Below are 25,842 nucleotides of genomic sequence, written 5' to 3' on the forward strand. Positions count from 1 at the left end.
TATCTTATGTCTTGTTACGTTAAATTGTTATTATACTATCCGGGGGCAGAAATTAAAACCATGTAGTCATAGACTGGCAATATCATAAAACTAAGAGCATTATTTCTAACATTTTAGGTGCTTTATTCTTTGGAAGTTATTTTTTAAAAATTTGATTTTTTTTTGCATAAGTTTAATTGAAAATTTTTAATAAAACTAGTTGATGAGTCTTTTGAAACTTTTTAGGGATTTTGCATTTTCAGTATATTTATTTTGATTTTAGATGATAAATTTAATGGAGTATTAATTAATCAATTGATCCATGAATCAAAATTGAGGATAACTAGGGCAAAAAATGGATAATGGCACTTTTTCTCAAACGTACAAATTTAATCCTCAATGTTTAAAAAATAAATGAAGCTTTTTTATGAACTTCAGCAGTTTAACAAAAATTCATTTTTTCTAAAAAATGCCAATTTTTGGAGAGTTGTCCATATACAATCGGTCAGATCTAATGGTATAATTTCCACCAACCGTATCGCCTATTCTTAAATAAATTCCTTACATACGTTAGTCATTTTCGCTATTTCTTTTACTTCTTGTCCCGCACATACACATCTGAACATGTCATCGGTATATATCAAGGTTCGCATTAGAACGCGGGATCGCATGATTCTAGTAATAATTTACAAAATCCATTTGCATGCTGTTCCTATACAAATCCCACTTAACAGTTTGGTTCAAGTAAGAAATCCCACCTTGAAATTTTCATTGTTGTGAACCTTGGTATATATATAGTGCTTTGTGTGTTAAGTTCAAGTTATGCTTTTTATATTTCCGTAAAAAAATGACTTTTTAATTTCTTTTCTCATACGAATTAATACATATGTTACCGTTAAAGTATGAAATCCGTTATTTTATAGAATACCTAGTTATTTCATGGAATAACTGATCGTGTCCGTTAAAGTGTAAAACTCTCTTGTATTTCATGGTTTAACTAGTTATTTTATAGAATAACGATCTGTGGCCTGTTAACGTGTAAAATAATCTATGTTATGTATTTTGCAAGACAAATACATTTACTTTCCACTCCTGTGTGTTACCCCCAAAATGTTCGTGTAAAACCCAGTGTGTTAACAAAAAATGCTTTTGTTTTAGAAATAATGTTCTTTGTAATTCCTAGGGTCCATTTAGTAATCCTTGTTGTAACAAATGATTTTATGGTACGTTTCCATAAATACCATTTATACGCTGCCTAAATTAGATAAATTGCTTATTTTTCATTTTAATTGTCTATCATTAGTTTATTTATAGAATACCTAGTCATTTCATAGAATAACTAGTTAAAGTGTCAAATTAATAACATATTGCACACTTTAACGGACACGATCAGTTATTTTATGGAATAACTAGGTATTCTATAAAATAACTGCATTATATACTGTAACGGTAACACATACACTGAAATTCGGCTGCCGATTCATATATTATATTCGTTTCAATCGAGATGTTGTTTTTACCACAAATACTTCTTGTCAAAAAGGTTTCATGATTTTAAGTATTTTGAGAATAGTTTTTTACGATAATTTGATGAATGCTCTCTCGTACGCTATTCAGCATATCTTTATATTGAATTATCTTCTTACAAAATTCCTTGTTTTGAATACTTCTTCCTGCACCGATGTGAATCAAATTGCTGTGGCACCTTGTCCAATCCGTTTTTTTCAAATTTGATACATATGTTTACCTCTACCTACAAGGATCGATGTTTTACTGTAAATGTTATTAATTGCCTGAGTTTGTTTAATTGTTTCCTCATTGCAGCTAAGTATTAGCGGTAACAAAAGAGAAAAAAAAAACATGAGGTAGGAAAAAAAAAAATCGACTTGCAGTCAGAAACTTGGCACCGCAGATTGAAGCATTCTTGTTAGTTGAAGAAAGTTTCGATCGGAGGTTTGGCTGTCTGAACGAAGATCAAATTGTCTGATGAGTACGGGCGTAATTCTACAACAAGGTTACACTTATTGGTCCTGCAATTTCATCAGCTTTGACAAGCTAAGTCATGTGCCATGACAAAACTCTTTGACAAAAAAGCAAGAAACGTGGGACAAAATGAAAAAAAAAAGGCTCATTTAAAGCTATGGAAGGCATGTAATATGAACTGAGTACTTGTCTACATGAAGTAACTTGGTTAATAAATTTTTCTTTTGTTTCTCAAACTACAAAAAGCAAAAATTCAAGGTCAATGAAAAGAAAACAGTGCAATAATCATGGCCATCGCTTGGTCAAAAAGAGATAGGTGTATGAAATAGGCGCTCCCCATTGGAAGAATGGGGAACAAGTTTTTTCTAACGCATCTTAAATGGAGAGACAGAGTTTTTCAACTTCTGGTTTTAAGAGGGAGAGTTGTTACTACATCTAAGTTTTTGCAATATGATCCTAGTCGTGATTAAATATATTCACTCAAAATAAGGGGCTGTAATGTTAGGTGTAGAAGAGTTTCGGGAGCTCTCCCATATAAAATTTCGGAAAGTGCAACTCTAAAAACAGTTATAGACGGTTTTTGATGATGTTAGAAGAGAAGAAATACGAGGGGGCTCACTCAGAGAAATTTATTGAACTCGAAGTTTTAAAATTGCACTTTATGCAATCTCTGGTAATGTTAAGGCGAGAAGAGGTTTGGAGGCTCTCCCCTACTCATTTTTTCACTCCTTCCACAACACCTTAGCAATGGCCCTCTGGATGATTAATATTATTTACAACGTTCTATGATAATTACGCTCATATTACATTGTAACGTTAACCTCACTGTTTGTGTATAGGCGATGGTGCTAAAGATATTTGTAAATCCTCTTGGATATAACGCGTGTTCCAGGCTGTAATTTAAACTCACAAGGCTGTTGTATTTGTAATGTTTGATGATTTCACTTCCTCTTTACTTGAATGAAAATCATCATACGTGATTCCAATTTTTCGTTATTGCTGAGTAGCAAGTAAAACCGATAGAACATTTGTTTAAGTTGTTTGACAACGTTTTTAATTAGAGTAAAAAACCTTTTAATTTAATCTAGGGATTCTCAATCTTACAAGGTCTTCAGACTTCTATTGCGCGAAATTTATTTTAATCACTTTACACCCGCAATAAATATCCCCCTTTGGGGGGGGGTGGAGAGGGAATACTGCAGTTAATAAAGTTTGAAATTAAATGTGTGTGTGTTTTTTTTTCAAATTGTAAGAGCTTTTGTGGTGTGTTTTTACGTATCATAGCACATAACACTTGCTTTGATTTTTCAATAGCAATGAAAGACATAAACAATTTGTTTTTTTTTCTTTGAGGGGGGTATGACAACCTGTCATTCTTCTAAAACGGCAATACGTTCCAATCGTATCTTCTCCACGGTCCCTGCAAACTTCGAACCGAATATCTCCTTTAGTTTTGGTCGCAAATGATTTAAATTTTTTGTTTTGGAATCATTTTCAGTGGAGATTATCCCCCCCCCCTTTTTTTTGCTTCGGACTCTCAAGATCTTAACTCTACACCTTATTTTGACCATTTTTGCAACTGGAAGTATGCATCTAGGATTAACGGTTGAAAAATAGAGGTCTTGCAGATTAAACGGGATCTCGCTGTATAACAGTAACAAAGATACATAAAACACATAAATATGCTGCACAGAACAGAATCACATGTTTTCGTTTTCAAGTACAGGTTATTCAGATCTGAGACGTAACTAAACGCTTATAAGTTCAGTTTTTCTTTACTGTAGTTTCACAAGACAGATGATAATTCCGCAAGAATATCTTATTAAAGTTCAAATACTTGCTTAGCGTCAGTAACTTAGTTTGCTCGCAAGTTTTAATCTTTCAGTAAAATAAATAGTGATAATCAAATAACCAAAAACATTACCAGTTACTCGGAAGGGCAAAATAAGTTCCTCCAAGCTTGAACCAAGACCACTTTCTCTTTGGTTTTCTGCAATCGCTTCTAACGCTTCTTTTCCAACTGTTCTGATCCAGACGCATAAATTTGTGGCAATTATATGCATAAGGCCAAACCTAGCGACAACTTTAAATTTCTGTATGTTTAGCTGAAAATAGATTAGAAATGACTCCATTAGTGAACTTTGTAGAGTATTCAGTATGCATTGACAAAAGTACCGTCAAATGAGGTTGATCGGAACACGTTTTGGCATTGACGATAAAAAAAAGGAATATTTTTTAAATTGGTTTTTTGACTGGAAACTTCAGTCTTGTTTCGTTCTAGCAGGTTTAAGCAAAAACAAAGCATTTTGAACAGTTTGCATTTAATATAAAATTATTTAGGTACACTCTGATTCTATTTGCAGAAAGAGGTAGATCGGAGCATAGGTTGAAACTTTTATTTGTCACGATTCAGCCTTTAATCGAGTTATTAAAAGCAAGTAAAACTCCGATATATATATATATATATATATATATTTTCAATGCAAGTGAATGTATGATTTGTCAATAAAAAACTCAATCAAGGTTAGAATTTGTCGTGTGTTTCATTGAGAAATAGAAAGATTTAATACAAATAAAATTCTTCATATCGTTTATTAAAATTGTCATGTCCTTGAAATGAGCTGATATTGGAATTTTTCACTTGGCTGAATTTTCTTTATGAATCTCTTGGAAGGAACGATGCCTACACTGTTAAAAATGGGTATTCAAAAATAATGAAAATTTACTCATTTTTGAATACTTTCATTACTCAATATAGCTCCGAATCAATAAGGTTCAATTTTGAGAAACACATGTACTCATTTCATGACTCGTATTTCTCGTATGTTTGTATTTGATGCCACATTTACTCATTTTTGAATCAATTGTATTCAAAAAAAATGAATACATTCAGAGTTTCATTTTTGAATACATTTTTTTTAACAGTGTAATTCTCCGTTTTTTAGAATATCCAGGCATTGGACACTCTTTTCTAAATTTTGCCCACACTTTCATCTTTGTTTGGATACAGGATTTTGGCGACATAGAATCGGTATGAATTTTTCTCCTAGAACTTTAATCAGGAGTCTTTTGAAGCAAAGTGGTTGGAAGTTGGGAGTTTTCTCGGATTCCAAAAACTGTGCCCTCTTCCAAAGTTTTAGGCAATATGAGCTCTTCGTCATTCCCTTGAATACAATGATTGGGGTGTAAATCTTCAGAAAATAATTTTGTCAGCAGTTTCTTTTGTTTTTTTTTCTTCCCCCTTTTAAAAACTTTGATCATTACATTGATTTGCCATTCATACCCACCACTAATGCAGCCAGCATATGTCTTCTGAAGGGAAGGATGGAGTTACGGGCCACTCATTAATGACGTAAAGATGATTTTGGCAATTTTTGACCCCTCCTCCCCCCCACGTAAGGGTAAGTAATATTTTTCAGACCCTATCCCTCTATCTTACGCAAGATTTCATTTCGTTTTTCAAATAATAAAATAATGAATCTTACATCACTGAAATTGTTATTAAATTCACTATTATTAAACTTTTTAAAACCTTTTTGGGCAAAGAAAAATTTACTACAAAAAATCTAGACCGAATATTTTTTCGACATATTTTTTTCTTTGTGTATGATGCGATACTAACTAATGAAAAGTAAGACATTTCATACACAGTGCAATTCTTTTTTTATATTTTACACTATCCATTCTTTGATAAACATGTAAAAAAAAATGCTCGTCCTAAAACGTTTTTTTACCTTCCAGAAGCAAATGAAATATGATCCCTGCTAATCCACTTGACCGCGTGATTTCTAATATAAAATATCGACTTGGGAAATATTGCGTAAGAATGGGTCTAACCCCCCCCCCAAGTAAAAGATTTTTACAACACCCCCTCGGGACTCTTACGTAATTAATGAATGCCCCCTTATATCAGAAACATGCATATAGGATAACACGCAAGGATTAGCAATATGGCTTAGAAACCAAAGCTTCTGTAGGGTTAACCTTCATCTCCCCCTCCCCTTGTTGCGTTTCTATATACATATCCATTTACATATAACATGAAAGGACTGCTGTGTGCTTGAATAAAATGGCAGTCATCTGAGGAAAGAGTCAGAAAAAAATGTGTTTCGATACACCCCGTAAATCCTAAATCCATCAGCCTCAGACATTATCCGCTTTTTGTGAAACAGTTTGAAGAATTCGTAAGTTCGCATACGTTAGGCTGTTGTACAAACCAGTGCCTAGTATAAAATACTTTCCTTAGGCATAGAAGATGAAAAGGGCAGTACCTACACACACAACTTTTGCAGATGATGAAAACGTGAAGTAATTTGACTTTTTGCATGTGGATCATTTCACGTTAAGACACCCAAATTAAGAGTTGGTCATGCTGTCATGACTCAGATGTTGTCGATTTTTTTTTTTTTTTACGAATAGATATCTATGAGATGCTAAAATTAATTGGTATGAGTTTAGAAAATTATTTCTAAGTTTTCAATTTTTAACCAATTAAGCTGAACAAGGTATCAATCAAGCTAATACTTTTCTCTTTTAGTATAAACAACAGGAAGTATTCTGTGAATAGTGGAGGGCTGCCACTCTTTAGCTAAAATTAGTTTTTATGCTTTTACAATTGATGGGGAGATTTAATAAGTCATATCTCTGCGTACTAATACCTGCATCTTTTTTTTTTTTTTTTTTTTGTAGTTTTAATGAATCAAGTTCTTACAATGTTTACTACTTACTGCTATTGGTACTATCTTGAGCTTAAAAAAGCTCAAAAGCTTTTCAAAACAATTAATACTGGAATATTAAAGAATAAAAAATGATTTGTATCAATCCTAAATAGTTAAAAAGTTGTTCACTTTGGGAAAGAATTGTGCAAAAACCTCAATTTCCGACATGACAGGAAAATAAAAAAAGGGGGAAAAAAAACTTTTGATTGAAAATATATTAAATATAGGTTTAAAAACCTTTCTAATGGCCTTAGTTTGCATTTTTTTCAACATCAATGGACCAAAAGGGAAAAAAAATATTGAAATTTTTTTAATAATGTGAACTTGCTTGAATTAAGTAACACCTGACAAGGATCCTCCTCTCTTACACTCATGTAGCCTAACTCTGGATTATTTGAAGAACATTATTTTTGCTGATTGAAGTACTTACATTCTAAAATCTTTTTCAAACTTATTTTAAAATTGGTAAAATTTTCAACTTTCTCACATTTTGATACAAAGAAAATGTTGTCCATCTGCCATCTTTTTAAAGAGCTGAAACAGATGGTATTGAAGAAAACTTGGTAATTTGTTCTACAACTAACTACCAAACGGCACGACCTTGAGGGTCACGGATTTGGACAAAATTCCAGGTTTAGGTCAATTCCCACTAGGTATGAGCACAGGTAAAGCGGTTTGACTGCATAGGCCCTAGTTCAGCTGCAACGGGGGTCCAAAGTTGTTAATTTGGACCCAGGATGCAATGGAGTTTCATTTAAAATTACTATTTTTATCTCTTTTTCTGCTACTGTACTGCAGTATGAGCTATTTGCATGCTTACCTTTGAGTTAACTATGTTGGATACTAATTTTTAATAAGCGGTTCTCAAATTTAAATTGGCTCCTACTTTTAATTTTTAATAACTTGAATGCCAAAATAACATAGATACAGGATATTTATCGTTTGCAAAAAAAAAAAAAAAAAACTAATTATTTTCGTTTTACATGAATAGTCTGCTAGTAAAAAGTATTTATCGTTTGCTAATAAAACCATTTACTTTAACTGGATATTTATTGTCTGCTGTCAAAGATATCTCACATTGATAAGCAAAAAATGGGAGAAGAGAAAAGCTCTGATTTATTGCACATTACACACACACACACAAAAAAAAACCAAGATCATTTCGACTTTAAATAACTTAGGTAGTGCCCATAAATAAATACGTGGTCTCCTTCATACTCAATTTACTAATAAAAGAAGCGAAAGGTGTTGGGAGATCGAACATAGTGTCGAAGTCTCTGAAATTTCAATGGAAACGCCATTGCATTTCTGGGACCAAACTAGCAACTTTGGAACCTCATTGCAGTCAAACCAGGGCCTATGAAGTTCAACAACTTTATATGCGCTCATACCCAGAGGGAATAGACTTATAGCTAGAATTTTGTCCTTATCCGTGACCCTCAAGGTCGTGCCGTTTGGTCGTAAGTAAAAAGTGTAATATAACTCTGAGTTAAACTAAGAAATAAAGTAAATTATTATAAAATGTTAAATGAAAGGTATGCTTATGCGGACTGTATAAGTTTAAAAAATGTACCCTATTTTTAATTCAACCAAAAGTTATCTTAAACTTTTTTTTCTCTATTGCAGAACATTTTACAAAGTTTCCTTCAGTATCTTCTGTGTGAGCTGTTTAAAATATGTCAGATGGAACGCATTTCCTTTTTTTCAAGAGATGAAAAAATTCAGAATTTTTATCAATTTTAAAATAAGTTTCAAAGATATTTTAAAATTTAATTCCATCAGCAAAAATAATCTTCATCGGAGAAATATAGAGTTGGACTGCATGAGTAATGTAAGAGTAGAGGATCATTGTCAGGTGTTACGTAATCCAAACAAATAATCGAAATAAGTTCAAATGTCTTGAAAAAAAAAATCAAAAGAATTTTTTTTTGTCTTTAAATGTCAAAAAAAAAAGCAAAATAATGCCTTTAGAAAAGTTTTATAAACTATTCTTCTTATTACTATTAATATATTTAGTTTTTTTTTTCAAACGATTTTTTCCCCTTCGACATTCTAGAATTCACTGTTCTGAAAAGTGTTAGGGATTTTTTAAGCTCAAAAATACTTTAAAGTTGTAGAAAACTTGCATTTGAAGTAAATTTTTTGCAAAACAAACTTTTTTTTTGGTATTTCAAAACACCAAAAAACACCCTCTACTTTTTTCTACATAGCAAGAGAATGATTTATTTAACTGCAAAAAAAAAAAAATAATAATAATAATGCAGATATTCATTGGTACTCTGGACATATGACTTATTAAACCTCCCAATTTAAAAAAGCATAAAAACTGAATTTAGATTAGGAGTGATAACACTCCACTATTCACAGAATACTTTCTGATGTTGATACTAAAAGAGAAAAGTATAAGCTTGAAATTGATACCTAATTCAGCTGAATTGGTAGAAAAATAAGAAATTAGAGAGCATTGTATTCCGAAGGTGACTCCAAAAAGCGATCGAAATTTTGAAAAAAAAAAACTCCAAGCGTAATTTTTATTCAAAAAATTATAAAAATATAAATATATCCTGTTATATTCATTAAGTGACAGAACTAAATGCATTTTCCCATGCATAACAATGTTAGTATTTGCTAGTCAATTGCTTGGCTGAAGTCTTTACATGCGTCGTATATTAATTATGTGTTTAATAAAATATATAGGTCCTTTGTGTTTGATAGGTCAACGTTTGAGCACTATTGACGGATATTTAAAGCACTTACTCTTGCATTGACGAAGATGAAGTACATTTGAGCAAAAGTAAAGATCATCTGTAAAATGGGATTTAAACCCAAAAATACATTGTAGCAAAGTGATGATGGAGGCACTTCAAAGAAGGATCCAAACTCTAATCCGTTGTAAACCATCGTGCCTAATCCAAAGGCTGAAAAGAAAATTTCAGTTAATGTTGTCCATATTCCAAACAAACACTAATACAATACTGTTAAACTACAATAAGTTTATCGAGACTGGGGAGTGCAAGTGAATAAGCGGCTTACTAAGTTTTAGATCAAATCGCACACTTCTCTCTTTGCACTTCTATGTCGAGTCTGACTCGACATCAACATCAGTTTTTTTTATTATAAATTTCTTAGTCGAGTTTGATTCGACATTTGTTCCTAGTCCAAACCGATAGATGTCGTGCACACTTTGTTGGCACAAGGATCTGCACATTTATACTTCCTTTCATTTAGATCCAAATGAGACACATAAAAGTTTTGGGGGATGTTGGTAACAAAATGGAAATATAATTAGGAATGCAGAGGATGAAAAGGACACTATATTTTTTTTTTAATTTGAATGAACACACTAAAGTTAGAAATCAATCAAAAAGGAGTGTTTTAATTGAGTAAAACGAAAAATCAATGGGAATGACAACTAACTTAAAAAAATATAGCAACCTGAAAATTTAAGAAATTTAAAACTACAGTAGTTAATCTCATAATTAGGTGCATCAATTAAAAAAAATTTTGAAAACACTCCATTGATAGTTCTAAAGTACGTAAAGATATTTTTTAAGTGAAGGGAAATATTGTTTACTATATCAAGGGTAGATAATTGCATGAATTTTCTTCATGTAGGATAATTTTTCAAAGATAACTTTCATCTTTCAAAGAGAGTTTTTTTTACATGAAATTTTATCCGTAAGAATATTTTATTCTTTCAGACGAAAAGAGAAAATATTCTGCTGACGTAAATTAACATTACTCAGTGATCGTGTGCAAGGAACATTGTAAGAAGGAAAAATAAAGTTCAGTTAGAACAAAATCATTATTTTTTCCAAAGTCTCCTTCATCTTCCGCTGAGCCTTTTAGGAGTAAGTACACTGTTAAAACCAGAGTCACCAGATGGGTGCCCTTTTTCACCTTAGGGTGCAAAGACGGAACCTTAGGGTGCAATGCATACTAAGAAATATGATTACAATGCCTTTTGGCACCTCAATGGATGAAAGACATTAATGAAGGTTCCAACAGCTCACCCAATGGCCAATAGCAGAATCTTTTCCTCCATAAGGATGCCTCGCATACGCATGCGCTCCGGTATTTAGGGCTTTCCAACATGCTTGGTCTTTTTAGAGTTGTATTTCTAAGTAAACTTACTACTCCTTATTGTTTAGTTTACCGTTATAAACATAGTAATGTCTTGCTATTTCCATTGATGTGTAATAATATATGGTCTTACTTGCTTGTAGTGTCAAGGATCTCTCGGATTCTTCCCAAAAATATTTATTGTTAGCAATACGAAGTTCTTAATATTCAATGAGGTAACTAACTCTTAGAGCAGAGACACTATTAAATGTATACACATTTTTTCACAATAAACTAACTGCGTAGACGTAGCTAACAAAGGAGCAAAGGAAAAAAAACCGGTTCGATAAAGAAATCTCTCTGTGTGTTTGAATGCCATGACTCATGACTTCTGGACCCTGGACCATTTTTACGTTAATATCTTTCGTTGGTGTTATTGTAAGAAACAAATGAAGTGTCTATAAGCGTTTACTTTTTCTGATTTCTGTTACCAATGCTTTTCATCAGATACAATGAATAGATCGTTAAAACTTGTTTTGGTTATTAATGTCAAAAACAGCCCATATTAAAAAAAGGGTACTTTTAGATAACTTATCGTCAAAAAGGATATTCAAATGTCGAATCATGTATTAAAAAGAATTGATCGTTTATGAAACGTGTGCATTTCATGACATGAGTTGATTTTTTTCGTGATTGTAAAGAAACTGAATATTTTTGACTGTAAATGATCCATAAACACCTACATACTTCATTTTCGGTATCATGCTGTAGTAAATGTCAATATCATTTAAAATTACTGGGAAGTCCAAGAGTATATATGAGAGTTAGAGCTCGGATAGAGGAATTGAAGTCATGAACACTTCTAAACTATGTTGGAAAGTCTGAAATGTGATCAAATGCCTTAAATTACAAGTTTTAATCAGATTTGAATTCAATATGAAAAACATATCAAGACTTCGTATATCATAAATAAAAACAATAAACTTGGCGCAATTGTATTGAAAACCGCCCACAACATGGGGGGGGGGGAGGGGAGTAGGATCCTCAATAGGAAGCAGTAAAAGACCATTTTTCTCTCCTGGGGTTCCATCTGTCACCCCCAGTGCACTTTGAGTTGAGGGTGCCACCCTTGTTAAGGGTGCAATTTTGACTCCCTATGGGTGCCGTTGGTGCTACAAGCGTTTCACCCTTGAGAGGTGCCAAATGTAACCTGTACTTTTAACAGTGTACAGTTTTGCTCAATATTTGCTTTAGAATGCCCAAATACTTTTGACGTATATATATAATGTACTAGTCTTTTGGCAATGGGCATCTTATGGGCATATATATATATATATATATATATATATATATATATATATATATATATATATATATATATATATATATTATATAATTAATGAGCATATATATTTATTAGGCATTCCTTTAATGGGCATATATATATATTGCACATCTTTAATAATCTTATTATTTCATCTTGAAATTAATATTTTCATCATTTGTTGCTATTTAGATAATTATTGAACGTTTATAACCAGGGCTACGTGATAACAAAAATATATTTTTCTTCATTTTTGGTCTTTTTTTCCTTTATATGGTATTGCTTTTTTGAGTCACTTTTTAAAATGTTTTTGGATTTTTGAACATTTCTCTTTTAATTTTAAGTTCGTAGATTTTTTTTTCTGAATGAGGATTTTGGTGGACAGGATTTTTTTTCTTTTGGTGCATTTTGCGAGCTAAAAAAATGACTTTCATACTTTTAAGCAAACATTTTGGGCGTTTTAACTGGAGAAAAGAGTGGATTAGGAATTAGAAATATTTCCATAAGAGAAAATTGTTATTTTAAATGTGCTCCAATAACATTAGTTGAAGTTGAACGGTGTTATTCAAATGTTTTCTTTCGTTTCTAAGAATATTTAAACTTTGATAATATAATGCGATTATGATGCTCTCGTAGATTGAAACTAGAATTTTTAATTCTTATTTCCTTCATCTGGTATTTATTTACAGTAAATTTGTTAATAAATTACAATTATTCTTTTTGTTATTCACCCTTTGAAATTAAAGTTATAATACACAAACACGTATTTTTTACATTATATTTATTAATGCAAGTTCGGATTTATGATACAAAATACAAATAATTTAAAAAAAACCTGTGCGAAAACTTTTTTTTGTCCATTTAGTTATCATTTGGGGATCATTTTTGTTGATTTTAAAGACTTTCTTTTGCGTTTTTAAAAATTTTTCCTGTCGCCAGCATCCTATCCTGGCATAACTATCATGAGATCAGTAAATGTTTTTTAAGTGACAAACAAATGATTCAAGAGAAAAATGACATAAGTACGTCCTAATGGCTTAGGTGATCTCTACTACTGCTTTTGGTTTCATTGTTACTGGTAACAATCGATATGAATGTGAGTCGTAATACAAATACCTTTTGTGATTTGGGGGAAAACTGCAAGTGTTATATGAGATTATATTTTAAGCTAAATGAGTCTTGGAGTCATGGGCGTGCACGGGGGGGGGAGGAGAAGGGAGGCCTGTTGACCAGTGCCCGAGCCTGAAGGAGGTCCGAGATTTTTAAAATGAGGGGTGAAATATATGTAGAGACGTTGGGCTTAACAATATGGAGAGACGCACGTAAAAGTCATTTGTGAAGAGGCCCCAAAATTTCTGTGCACTCCTCTGCTTTGTGTCAAAAAGAAGTTATAACTGTCATACTATACCTATTGCACCAATCCTTAAGAAAAGACTTCCGTGGCTTTTGTCATTGTCTGAAATGCGATATTTTTTGAGTCTGGGTGGAACAGGACCATCTGGACCGTTGTCGACCCCTTTCTCACCCAGCCTTCGCAAGCTTTCCAGGATGGTTATCTTCTTTGCCACAGCACTTAATCCACTCCCAGCCGTAGAATCACGTAACAGATAGATATAGATGTATAGCAAAAATAGGAGCGACATAGAATATAGGTACAAATAAAAGCCCTGGAAAAAGAAAACAATGTTTGACAATTGGATACTCTAAATAAAATTAATATAGCACAAATTAATTTCAGTTTTGATAAACGAAAGCCAAGTGTCAAAATTCTTGAATTCGTATGCAATATTCAATTCCGTTGATCTAGTTGAACTCTGTAATTCAGCATCAAGTATGATTCCGATTCAGTAAATGATCCATTTCACAAAAAGTTTTTAGATAATGAGTTAGGTGACATTCTTTCGAAATTGTACGTGCATGTTATGTCCAGAAAATAATGTCAGTGAGTCCATTACAAGATATTTATTGATCCGACAGTTAAAATACGCGCCAAGTTTCTAAAAAAACTCCAAGTCAGTATATCGCTTTCAGCGAGATATTCGTGTATTGAATAAATTATTGAGTATTGACTGGGTATTGAACGAATTATTCGTGTATTGAATGAATCGCAGTTTGAGGCATTAAACTTAAAGACTTGAGCCTTGGTTCAAGGAAGTTTAATGTCTCAAGATCATTAAAATGATGTTCTGCAATGTTTGCTTCAAGTAGGGGGACAAGAAGAGGTTAAGCGAGTAACGTTAGAATTGTAGGTAGGCAGAAAAATTGCTGATACTCTTGAATGTTGGCCAAGAGGCAGGTGACCATCTTTACGCATTTTTATGCTTACAGATAACTCATCACAACCTCTTGAACTGTAATTTTGGAATGTTTCATATCTGTGCTATTCAAAAACGCTCACCAGACAACATGAGTTCATGATTTCAGTCACATTTTGTCTCTGGTGGCTGTTGAAAATCTTCCACCACGGGATTAATCTGTGACTTCTCACGGCTTTCAAAAATCATTTGTCTTTCACATTTCCCTGTAACGGGAGAGAATACTTTTTTTTCGTTTAACAATCGCCTAAGACTCTTTATCACGTGAAAAGTTCCCACTTCGGACATACCGAGTGTTTTACTAAACATGATGACAGGAATGGATCTATAGGTTTTGGGCTCCCCTACAAAAAATCGGCAGGACCACTAACTGCCTACTGGATTTCTACGCCATTGAGAGCCACTGTCCCCTTTAGTACAGTGCGGGGACGTAGATCCGGGCCTGCGTGATGACATTACTTTTCTCAATCGAGCACGGCTTGCACGGGAAAAAAGAACATGTGGTTTGTATAATATAACATTATGCGAAATTCACCTGCTTCTTTTGGTATTTTTGACTTTAAAATGATCATAAATCAATGCTATAGTTTAGAAAAAAGGTTGCACTTGGGTCAGAGATTGAGTAAATAATTACAGTAGCATTTTGCATATACACACTACTTAGTAAAAAAAATGCAAATAAATAAATTAATTAAGGCTCAATTTCATTTTATCTTACTTTTGGGGAAATTAGCTAATATTGGATTAATATTTAATTAGAAATAGTTCACCATTCTATAGTAAACTATTATCAACTATAATTGTTTAATTTTTTTTTCAAAATTACCAACTTTGGGACCATTTAATTAAGCAAGTTGACTAGATCCCATGAGTTCCTAATCTGTATCTAAACTAATCTGTATCTAGTGGAGTATAACTAGAGCTGTGTTTCAACTTTTTTCACTCGTGACTTACAGATAGTAATTGATTCTGAAACTTGAGCACCTATTTTAAAAGTATTAAATTTGAGACCGTTTAATTAAGCAGTTTAATTAAACCCTATGTGTTTCTGACCTGAGTCTAAAACTACACCACGTGGAGTATAATTATAGTTGATGTTCAAAGTTATGGACTCATGGCTTCTAGAGTAACTGATTTATATAACTATGACTTTTTTCGTTAACGTTTAAAACGTATGCTGTTTTATGTTTTTTTTTTTTTTTTTGAGTACTAGACTATGGTGAGTAGTTAATCATATGCTTTTCCTTCGAAGGCACTCGCGGCTTTAACAGGTATACGGACACAAACAAGGAAAAAAAAGTAACGAAAATAGCTTTTTCAATTGAAAATTGCCCTCAACGGTAAGAGTGAGCCACCAAATTATGTATGCTAGCTTGTGCTTAGTATTAAGTATGGTATCCACATCTGAAAACATTGGCATGGGTTACTTGTTCCTTTTTAAGCACAACGATTACATATTTAGCATCATTTATTCACAACCTTTTACCTTGACCCCTGCTCAAGGGCCAACAAGTCAAATTTGAAAGAAAAAAAGCTTCACTTTTGCTTATACTATTATTAGTAATGTATCCTGAAAGTTTCAGGAAAATGGAAAGCGTTAACCATCAGGTTCCCATTCACTTTGTCCAGTTAAAAAAAAATGTTTCTTAATTTTTCATGTCATACCATCTTTAAAATATAGTCAATGGGATCGAAGCGTAGAAAAGCCCTGTCACGGAAAACATGAAGATTTGATGCCCGAGGCTTAACAGCTACAGAAGCTCGGAGGTATACTTTATGAAACGTCAATTAGCGATTGCAGACTATAGCTTGTCTGGTTTCTTGACAGTTCAGTTGATGCAAATGACCTTCTGCAACGTCACATAACATCAGAGGGGGCAACAAGAGCCATTCTTTGGTGACCATCATTGTCTACATAAGCGAAGTGCTTTTAGATTCTCCAAGTTATGTCATCGGAAAAAAAAACAGTCTGCTTTGACGCATATTTGAAGACATCTCTGTTCAGTCATGAAAACTATGAAAGAAACTTCTTTGCAGCTTTTTATTAAAAATGAATCTCCAGCGGAACAATTGGTTTCATTTTCCAAAAAAGTGTTCGTGTTGTGCGATGCAGTGAAAAGGATTTCATGTGACGAAAAAACATTCACACTTCTTGCAAACATCGTACTTTCTTTTGTTCAAATTTTACGATGGGGAAAACATTTTCTGGGCTTTCGTGGAATTCTTGTTATGATGGTCTTAAGGTCATGCTGTCTCAGTCGTCACAATTGCATCTCCTATTCCGGTTTTAATGCATTATTATTTCCTCCAATTCAATTCAATGAACAATATTTTATGATTCAGCACATGTACCACCACTAAAGTTAAATGAAAAAAAAAAGGAGCTTTCTTATTGTGTTAGCTTTGAATTGGTGAAGAATTATCAGTGAAGTTTTAAATTTAACTATCAATTACGAAAAAGATTACTTCAATGGATTTTCGTATAATAGTTCACTTACCTAACTATGCCTCTTAACCAAGGTCTGAGACAAAGTTATCGGATCACGGTTTCAAAAGCAGTTAATTCCAAGTAATTAAAATAAAATTATGCAAAAGTATTCAGGGCAAGTATAATTTAATCATTATTAAAATACATTAATGTGAGCAATTCGCTCATTGTAACAAGCCCATTTGAGTATAAACAATGTAAAAAAGGTTTCAAAATATTAACATTAAAAACAAAGGAAAATAACCTAGTTGATGTCGATGTGTATGTCTTAAATATGTCGATCTTTTACTTATAATCTTTTGTTATTTGTTGTTGAATTCTTGCCTTTATCTCTATAGAATGTTTCAATAACAATTCATAATAATCATAAATGCAAAATGCCTTCTCAAATGTTCATGCGTATAAGAACTTACGAGCACAATAGTTTCTCTCATAATTCGTACATATGTGTATCGGTTATTAACATTCCTGAGTAATATTCATTCCATGATCTTGGAGTTTAGGTACTTTCTTCTGTTGTTTGTTATAATGAAATACTTTAAAGAAAAACGAAATTATAAGAATAATTTCCCTTTTTTTCATTGAATCTCTTTTTATTTCAATTATCGCTGAAAAAGAAAGTACATAAGGATATTATTTTCGGTTCATTATTTCTAGCAAAGGTTCACTTTATTTAGTGCATAACCTCTCCACGCAACAAATCCATTATAGAGGCGGGCCCTGGGTATTTGCCCCATTACTCCGAGCTTAACTAGACCTTACTAGAATTTCTTTACTAGAAACTATTTTCCTTCCTTTTCTTAATAGAATTAACCTTACTAGAATTTCAGTAATAATACAAATTTTGAGCTAATTATGAAATAAGCAACTGCCTGGATACGGTTCATGTATTGCGATGAACAAGTCGACTATAAATTTGCTTACGACAAACTATCATTGATGTTTTTGGCATATAATAGTGCATGCTTCGCTTGTGGTGTCAATTAGTATCTCTCAAGCGTTTTAACTTTGTGGATTGAAAAAGAAGTTTGTAGACTTTTACAACAGCCCACTATTTTTATTGCAATTTTTAAGGCATATTTTCGTTGATTTTGCTTTATCTTGAGTGGTACAGAGCATTTCGAATTTATTTCTGAAACAGATGTGTCTACATTCTAAACATATAACTTTTAGCCTCGTGTGTCATGGTGCTTTATGCATAAAACTTAACAGGACCGGATTTGGAAGTGTGGAGGCCTCGGGGCAACGAAGGAGTGGAGGCCCATAATCAGGTTCGAAAAGATCATCATATTTTCGAAAATATCCGATACTTTGATATATATCGGAATATTTTGATATATATGTATATATCCGATATTTTCGATCCGTGAAAGTTAGCATATTTTGTAAAAAATTTATTGCGGGGGCCCCTTTGTTGTGGAGGCCCCGGGGCAGTAGCCCCGCCTGCCCTCCCCTAAATCCGGCCCTGATGACTTAAGATGCGCAAGAATGGAATAAAATTTTCAATAACTCATCATCCAAAAAAAAAAAAAAAAAAGAATGCGCGTCTTTGACGCTTTTTGCAATAATAGCAGAAAAGCAGGAGAGGGAAATAAAATTACAAAGCGAAGACGTCCTAAAAAGTAAATAAGTTATAACCTCTACGTGGCAGAGATTGCTTTCAAGAAATGTCTTTTCTTTTTAACCGACTTCAAAAAGGAGGCGGTTATCAGTTCATACCGTATGTATGGTTTTTTTTTTGTTTGTCCACTCACAGCGTATCACCTAGTGAACCGATTTTGATGATTCTTTTTTAATGGATAGGGGATGGCTTAACTTAGGTCCCATTACTTTGTTTGACCATATTTGTTCTTCAGAAAAAAAGTTATGGTCAAAAAACAGAAAATTTCCTGCAATTTCCCTATTAAATGATTAAATATGAAAACCCATTGTTAAAAAAGTTTGGTGCCATACAACAGTAATATTAATAGTAATTGTAATGATAATTTTGAATGAAGGCTTCTCTGAAGCAAGCATCAAGTTTCTTCAGTGTCATTGCTCTATAGTGGGGCTAAACCTTACCTGGAATCGAGGTGATGCAGTGATTAGGATCTGCGTAGCCTTCACAATGCTACCAGGTTAGGTTTGCTCCAACTATAGTAGTACTTTTATCGTTATCATCGATGCCAATAATAGATAATCGGGACTAAGTAAGGGAGATTTAGGATTGCATCACAAGCAATTCATGATTGTAACTTCTTACTATTTCTGAAATACATTTACACTAAAAAGAATAAAATAAAAAAAATTTTGAAAAAAAAAAATAGAACCTACTTCAAAATTGCTCTAAAAAGTGAAAAATAACTTTATTCTTTAAACACCGTCGATAATACTTTCAAATACAATTTTTGAAGTTGGCGCAAAAACGATAGATAAAATCATTCACAGCCATATCTCAACTACAGCTATAAATTCAACCCAGTTTCTTTACTACCACATACATTATGCATTGATGACAGCATATTTGAATTACGATCTAAATGTTTCATTCCTAACTTTAGATGATTTTCTGAAAAAAAATATGAATGAAGCATGGTTAGATTGGATTTTACTTTTTGTTTTTGCGCCAACTTCAAAAAATTGTGTTTGAAAGTATTATCGACGGAGTTTAAAGAATAAAATTATTTTTCACTTTTTAGTGCAATTTTGAAGTCGGTTCTATTTTTTTTTTTTTCAAAATTTTTTTTATAAATCTTGATAAACCTACTTCATGGTTTCAGTTCCAGTAGCGAGTCAGAATTTCAATATTTTTATGTTGTACTTGATCTCTCTCTTGTCTTGCTCTCAGTAAGTGTCAAGTTGAATTAGCGGTGGTCACAGAAAAGTTTTTTTCCCCAATAAATTGTTTGTTCAAATCAAAAACATTAAGATACCAACATTAAAAACTATTCTTTTTTGAATTCAGAGAATTCACAACTGTTGGTTAATTCCATCTTTCCATAACATATGTTGATTTTTTGCCTTTGCCAGTGGTTTTTTTGTTTCTTAGTGCTGAGCTCAGTTTTTTTTAATTATTTTTTGTAGGGTTAATTAAAATAGATGTTCTCCACCTATTTGCCGTATGGTTTGGTAGTGAGGGTGATATCTCGAATACACCTAAACCTGTTTTTATGCGGCGGATAGGGACCACATAAAAAATCGCATTAATAAAAAATGTTCGAAACTTCACGAGTAGCTTTAAAAAGCTATTTTCGCAACACAGTTAAAAATTTTTTTTTTTATTCGGTGGATAGGAACCGCATAAAAAAAGTCTCACATAGAAAAAGCACCCGAAAACTTACAAAATTGTAATATTTAAAGGAAATCAAAATAAACCAAGTGACAATCTTTGCCGAGTAGTCGGACAAAATTTCCCGAATAAGGAAATTTTTGGGAGGTCACAGTGACTTCCCATCGGAGTGTCTATGTCGTCACTTGGAAGATACTACCTCGCACTCAGTTTAAAAATAATTTTGTCAATTGTATTCCAATCTGATTGTAACTTAATGTACCGCACAAAAAAAAAAAAAAAAAAAAAAAAAAAAAAAAAAAAAAAACGCACAAAAAAAAAAAAGATAATAATAAAATATATATATATATATATATGTATATATATATATATATATATATATATATATATATATATATATATATAAAGTCGCACAAAAACAGCTTTGAAAGTAATCCATTGTAGTATTTATTCCATGTAACGCAACCTCATCATGAAATAAATCGACTCCCAACTACAGTAAACTCCCGATTATCCGCGGAATAGGGTGGCATGGTAACCGCGGATAAGCGAAAACCGCGGATAATCAGAATAATAATTAAAAAACGATACTACTGTATACAATAGCTAAAAAATATGAATAACACTTACACATACATTTACATTTTTGTTAGAAACATAGCTACATTCCATTTGCTAACATTGAAAGTAAAAAATATACATATGTAAAATCTAAAAACGAACAATAACACGATCAAAAGTTTTAAAAGCATTTAATGACTGTTAAAAAAAAATAGTGAAAAGACCCGCGGATAATCCGAGCAACGGATAACCCGACCGCCGATAATCGGGAGTTTACTGTATATAGAAACAATTGAGGCAGTGAGAAGCAAAAGGATGTAAGTGGGCATTTTCACGTTTTGAGTAAAGCGCTTATGAAGATAACTTTCTAGGCAGGCTTCCATTGATTTTTTTTCAATTCATGCTATACAGCAGCACCTACCAGGGCTACTAGTACCATCTCTTTCCCCAGGACAGAGGAGAGGTTCACCTATCATTTGTACTGGTTATCTCCAAATTTTAAATTTTGCCACTTACATCCCTTTGCTTCTCACCGCCACAATTAGTATCTACAAATAGCAACATGAAAACATTCCAACACACCACTTTGATAAAGCGTATTACGCTAATACTGCCGTGCTAAGCACAAAAGTGGTATCTGCACTTTTTGTCAAAATTGAGTTATTGTCACCAAATGGTTCTTTGTCGCATATTTTATCCAAATACAATGTTTTATGGTCATTTGTCGATGGGAAGTATTTTTTAAAAAATTCTAAACAAATTCATCTGAATCAAATACATGGGGCCACACAACTTTAAACGGGAATTTCTCATTTTGAACTCAGCTGCAGATACCACTTTTGCGCTTAGCACGGCAGTATACTCCTTTTACGGTGAAGCGCTTCTATAAACATTATGAACATTTTCCTTCTGAAATTCCTAAAAAGTCGAAAGCAAAGCTTTTTTCACAGCAAACTTTTTGAAGCAGTTAATTGAACAAAACTGACAGCAGAATATCATCGATGGATTGAGTAGTAATTTTTTTTTAATAATATTTCCGCAATACAGCAACATAAAATACCGAGGCAGTATATAAACCTGAGTATTCCAAATTACCCGACTAATTTACAATATCCGAAGTATCTCTCTTTCTGTATATATAAAGAAAAGAACACATTTCATTATAGGAGATCTTAAATTTCGTTTCACATCAACAAAAAACTCGAAGATGACTCGGATAGGAATCGGTTTGGGGCTGTTTCATGAAAAAAACAGACATTTGTCCCGCACGTGACAGCACTATATTTAAATTCATAACTTGTAATTAATAAAATTCCTTTTGCCCAGGAAATGACACGTGCAAGCGTGATTTCTTATGCAATTTTTTTTCAAGGAATTATATTTTTTTAATGGTGCTTTTGAAAGGAAATATGGAGTGGTCAAGTGTTAAACGAAATATCTCATTTTGTTCAGTAAGTTACCGCCCTATAGCCAGGGCTGAGGCAGAAATGCATGAAATACACATCAGCCCGTCTGATGAATGCTAATAAGCACGAAACTACAGTCCTCGGCTGGAATTGACTGAGCTGGCGGTGTATGTCATGTGTCTCACTTTGTGCTGAATGTGTCATTATTTGTTTCTATTTTGAAACTAACACTAAACATGGTTAGTAGAAAAGCAAAGTATGTATTTAAGGAATTATACATTAAGTTTGGGAGATATATTGCTATAACTGAGAACTCTAATGCAGACGTCCAAAAGCGTGTCTCGAACGGGACAGGTGAATCTCATATAAACACAGTAATTAAATAACACATTAACTTATTTTTCTTTACAAATCTCATATGTAATTACTTTCGCTCGGTCAACAAAATTTAACGTTTCAGCCCTTATTAATTTGCATATACAGCGTGTCCCGCTTAACCTGCAAGAACTCTCTTTTCTCAATCATTAGTCCTAGATACATACTTTTAATTGCACAAATGGTCAAAATCAGATTTAGAGTGCAGATATGAAAAGTTTAGTCAAAGAGTACAAAATCTAACATTTTATATGGTTTCTATGTCCCCCATTCATACAATGTAAAAACGATTCAGAAACATTCCTGGAAAATAATGGGCAGCTGATGTGCTCAATTTCTGCCAGTAACATATCCTGCAAAAACCAGGAACGTTTTCCGCTAAAATTCAGTAACCTTCATGAAATTAGCCAGGAAGCCTCTTGACAAATTCAAAAATCCTCCCGATTAAACTCAGTCGTGTCTCTGGAACTTTAGAGTAAACTCAAGAAGGTAAAATGTAATAGCTTGACACCTTCCTGATTTATCAAGAAAATTCCAAAAGCATTATTGCAAAAATGGCCAAAGCTAAGATGGAATTGCAAGTAAGTATCAAGAATTTTACTCGCTTGCAATGCTTGCAAAGTTACGTAGTCCATAGACTTAATTGTTCCCTTTGTGAGCCTAATCAGTCTGAGCGGGAGACCGAAACCGATACACTTTATAAATACGCTCAGTTAATCTTTAAACTGGAAGCTAAAAATATTTTTCACAACAGTGAAAAGTCTGCATTTGTGCGACTTGTAGCAATTCAGGAAACTTTTCAACATTGATACCTGATTTTTTCCAGGAAGTGTATAAAAACCATTAAAATTCCGAAACGTTACACGGAAATACTGAGTAACGTTTCGGATATTTTTCAGTGTAGAGAAATCGCAAGCATATAAAAACAACTCAAAAACAAAAAAAATTGTCATCAGTACGACCAACACTCACTTTTGAGGGACCATACTAAAATGAGATGGAAACATACCAGAAGAACACAGATTACAGTAATAATTGAAGGGGAAAAAAAACAGTATTTTTTTATATTTCTCATCGATGTAGAAAAAAAAAGAGGAAATATTTTACTGTGATACGTAGAAAAATACTACAAATGTTCCTACAATTTGATAAAAAAAATCGAATTTATTAGGCCGCTATTTGGCCTCTGAAAATCACGAGTGTAAAGTGGTATATATCTGAAAACGCTGCGTTATATCTCGTTGAATATTGATCGTACTCATGTCAAACTTCTGTGTTCGAATTGTTTCTTGATCCTTGTGATTGTGTGGGGGGAACTAGGGACCATAAAAAGGTTAGATTTCGTTTCTTTTTCAATAAATTTGCTTTTTGCTTTAAACTTTCCATATTTTTACTCTACAATCTCTTTCGACCATTTTTGCAGTTGGAAGTATGTATCTAGGACTAACGGTTGCAAAAAAAAAGCACTGTTAAAAATTTTCCGGAAAATTTACGGTAATTGTTACTGGCATCCATGTTGCCAGTAACTATTACCGTAAAAATCAAATGTTACTGTAAAATTTTACGGTTTCCTTGGTAGGCCGCAGCAACCAATTGGCGCTGGGATCGCTTATTTCTCCGGTAAAAATTACCGTAAAAATCAGCGATGCGTTAGCCCGCCATTTTACAGTAACAATTACCAGAAAATCTTCCTTAATTTTTAACAAGGTCAGGTTGCATATAAAAATGTAAGGAGCAATTGAATCCAAATAGCTCCCACACGTGGCAGTGGAATCACTCATTCACATTTATTGGAACTAAAATCAAGTAATATGCAGTGCCTTATTACGGCATAGGCGTATAGGTTCATACGCCTAAGGCACACAGGTAGAAGACAGGGGTGGCCACCTAGGAGGGGTCGTGGCGCAGACTGTGCCATTGAAATTTTTAGAGGGGGTTGTTTTGAGGGGTGTTTTTCCCATTTGGGGTGGGCTCTTGCTTTTGGGGGTCTTCGCGATATTCGGGGTGGGGGGGGGGGGGTGCGCCTTTGCCCTTGGGGGGGGGTCACCCTTGTAGAAGACGGTGCAAAATTTGCAAATTTAATTACTAACTTTGCTTCTCTGTTAATGTGGTGATAAAAATTCTTGTATTTACTAAAGTAGTGATTTTGTGTTTAAATGAGAGAGTGATTAAATCACAATAACAACTACCTAGAAATAGGATTATCACGACTTAAAAGAAAAAAAAGAGTCTTAGCAAAGGTCCCGAATCATTTTCAGTCTTTTTACTTGTTTAGGTCTGAATATTCAATTCCTGATCATGTGTTTTCAAACGCATTCAACCTATAAGGCTTAAAAGATAAAAATTGTATCAAGTTAGTTAAAACGCAACAATTAGTACAAAATAATAATGATGAAATAGTTTTGTATTATGAAATGTGGCAATGAATTTTTAGAGTCCAATTTAAAATTGTTGGACACGTTCTTGGACGGGTCCATTTCAAAATCGGTTGAAAACAAGAGAAGCGTCGAGTTGCTACATTGGCGAAAAAAAGGTTTTTCATAAAGCAGGCCCGGATCTATAAATTTTATGCCTCCTTGCAAAAAAACTGTAGGGCCCTTCCCTAGATGCCAGCAGTGTATATTTGCAAAGATAATAAATCTTAGTGCTATTTTTTTTTTCATTTTTTTCTCCAATTTCATGGGTCGTTGAACACCTTAAGGCCGTGGGCCCCCCACACTGCTGGTGCGGGTACGCAGATCCGGGCCTGTCGTGAGTATCGTTGCTCGTTTACAATAAGAAATAAATTTCATATGAAAACTCGCACCAAATACCCCGTTAATGAGCACATTGTGGCAGTTTTGATTTACCGCAAAAGGTGCTCACCTAGGGAGGGGGGGGGGGGGTCATGGCGCAGACTGCGCCATTGCAATTTTTTAGGGGGGGGGGTGTTTTGAGGGGCATTTTTCTCATATTCACTCATATTCAGGGGAGGGCTCTTGCTTTTTTTGGGGGGTCTTTGTTATCTTTAAGAGGGTGTGCCCTTGCTCTTAGGGGGGAGGGCACCCTTGTTTACCGATTGCGTTTTCTGCTTTCCCCATTTCCTGCGAATTTGATGTTTTTGACTCTTCCGCCGCGTACTATTAATGCTGAAGAGCACTCACTATACCACATAGGTATGTGAGTTCACTTGCTCAGGGACCCACTGTGAGAATGGGATCGAAATTTGTAAATTTAATTTTAATTGAACCCTCAGCTTTTCTGTTAGTAAACAAAAATTTTAAAAAAATCAAAAAATGTTGTGATGCATTGATCGCAACGAAATTATTTTTCTCTATCAGGCTTTAACAGCATCAGCGATAAAATACTTCTCTAGTAATTGCT

At 33.4% G+C, this 25,842-nt stretch overlaps 1 protein-coding gene across 2 annotated transcripts in view; it reads right to left on the minus strand.

The window, feature by feature from the left end:
- LOC129218585 (proton channel OtopLc-like) overlaps nucleotides 1-25,842 on the minus strand; it is a 201,480-nt gene that overhangs the window by 9,536 nt on the left and 166,102 nt on the right. For both annotated transcript variants that reach the window (XM_054852900.1, XM_054852899.1), the window contains exons 3-5: nucleotides 13,475-13,733; nucleotides 9,438-9,598; nucleotides 3,887-4,067 (exon numbers count right to left, since the gene is read on the minus strand). In XM_054852900.1, the coding sequence (XP_054708875.1) occupies nucleotides 3,887-4,067; nucleotides 9,438-9,598; nucleotides 13,475-13,733 (601 nt within the window). The remainder of the gene's footprint in view (nucleotides 1-3,886; nucleotides 4,068-9,437; nucleotides 9,599-13,474; nucleotides 13,734-25,842) is intronic.

This window comes from Uloborus diversus, chromosome 3, assembly GCF_026930045.1.
Source record: "Uloborus diversus isolate 005 chromosome 3, Udiv.v.3.1, whole genome shotgun sequence".
Taxonomy (NCBI): Eukaryota; Metazoa; Arthropoda; class Arachnida; order Araneae; family Uloboridae; genus Uloborus; species Uloborus diversus.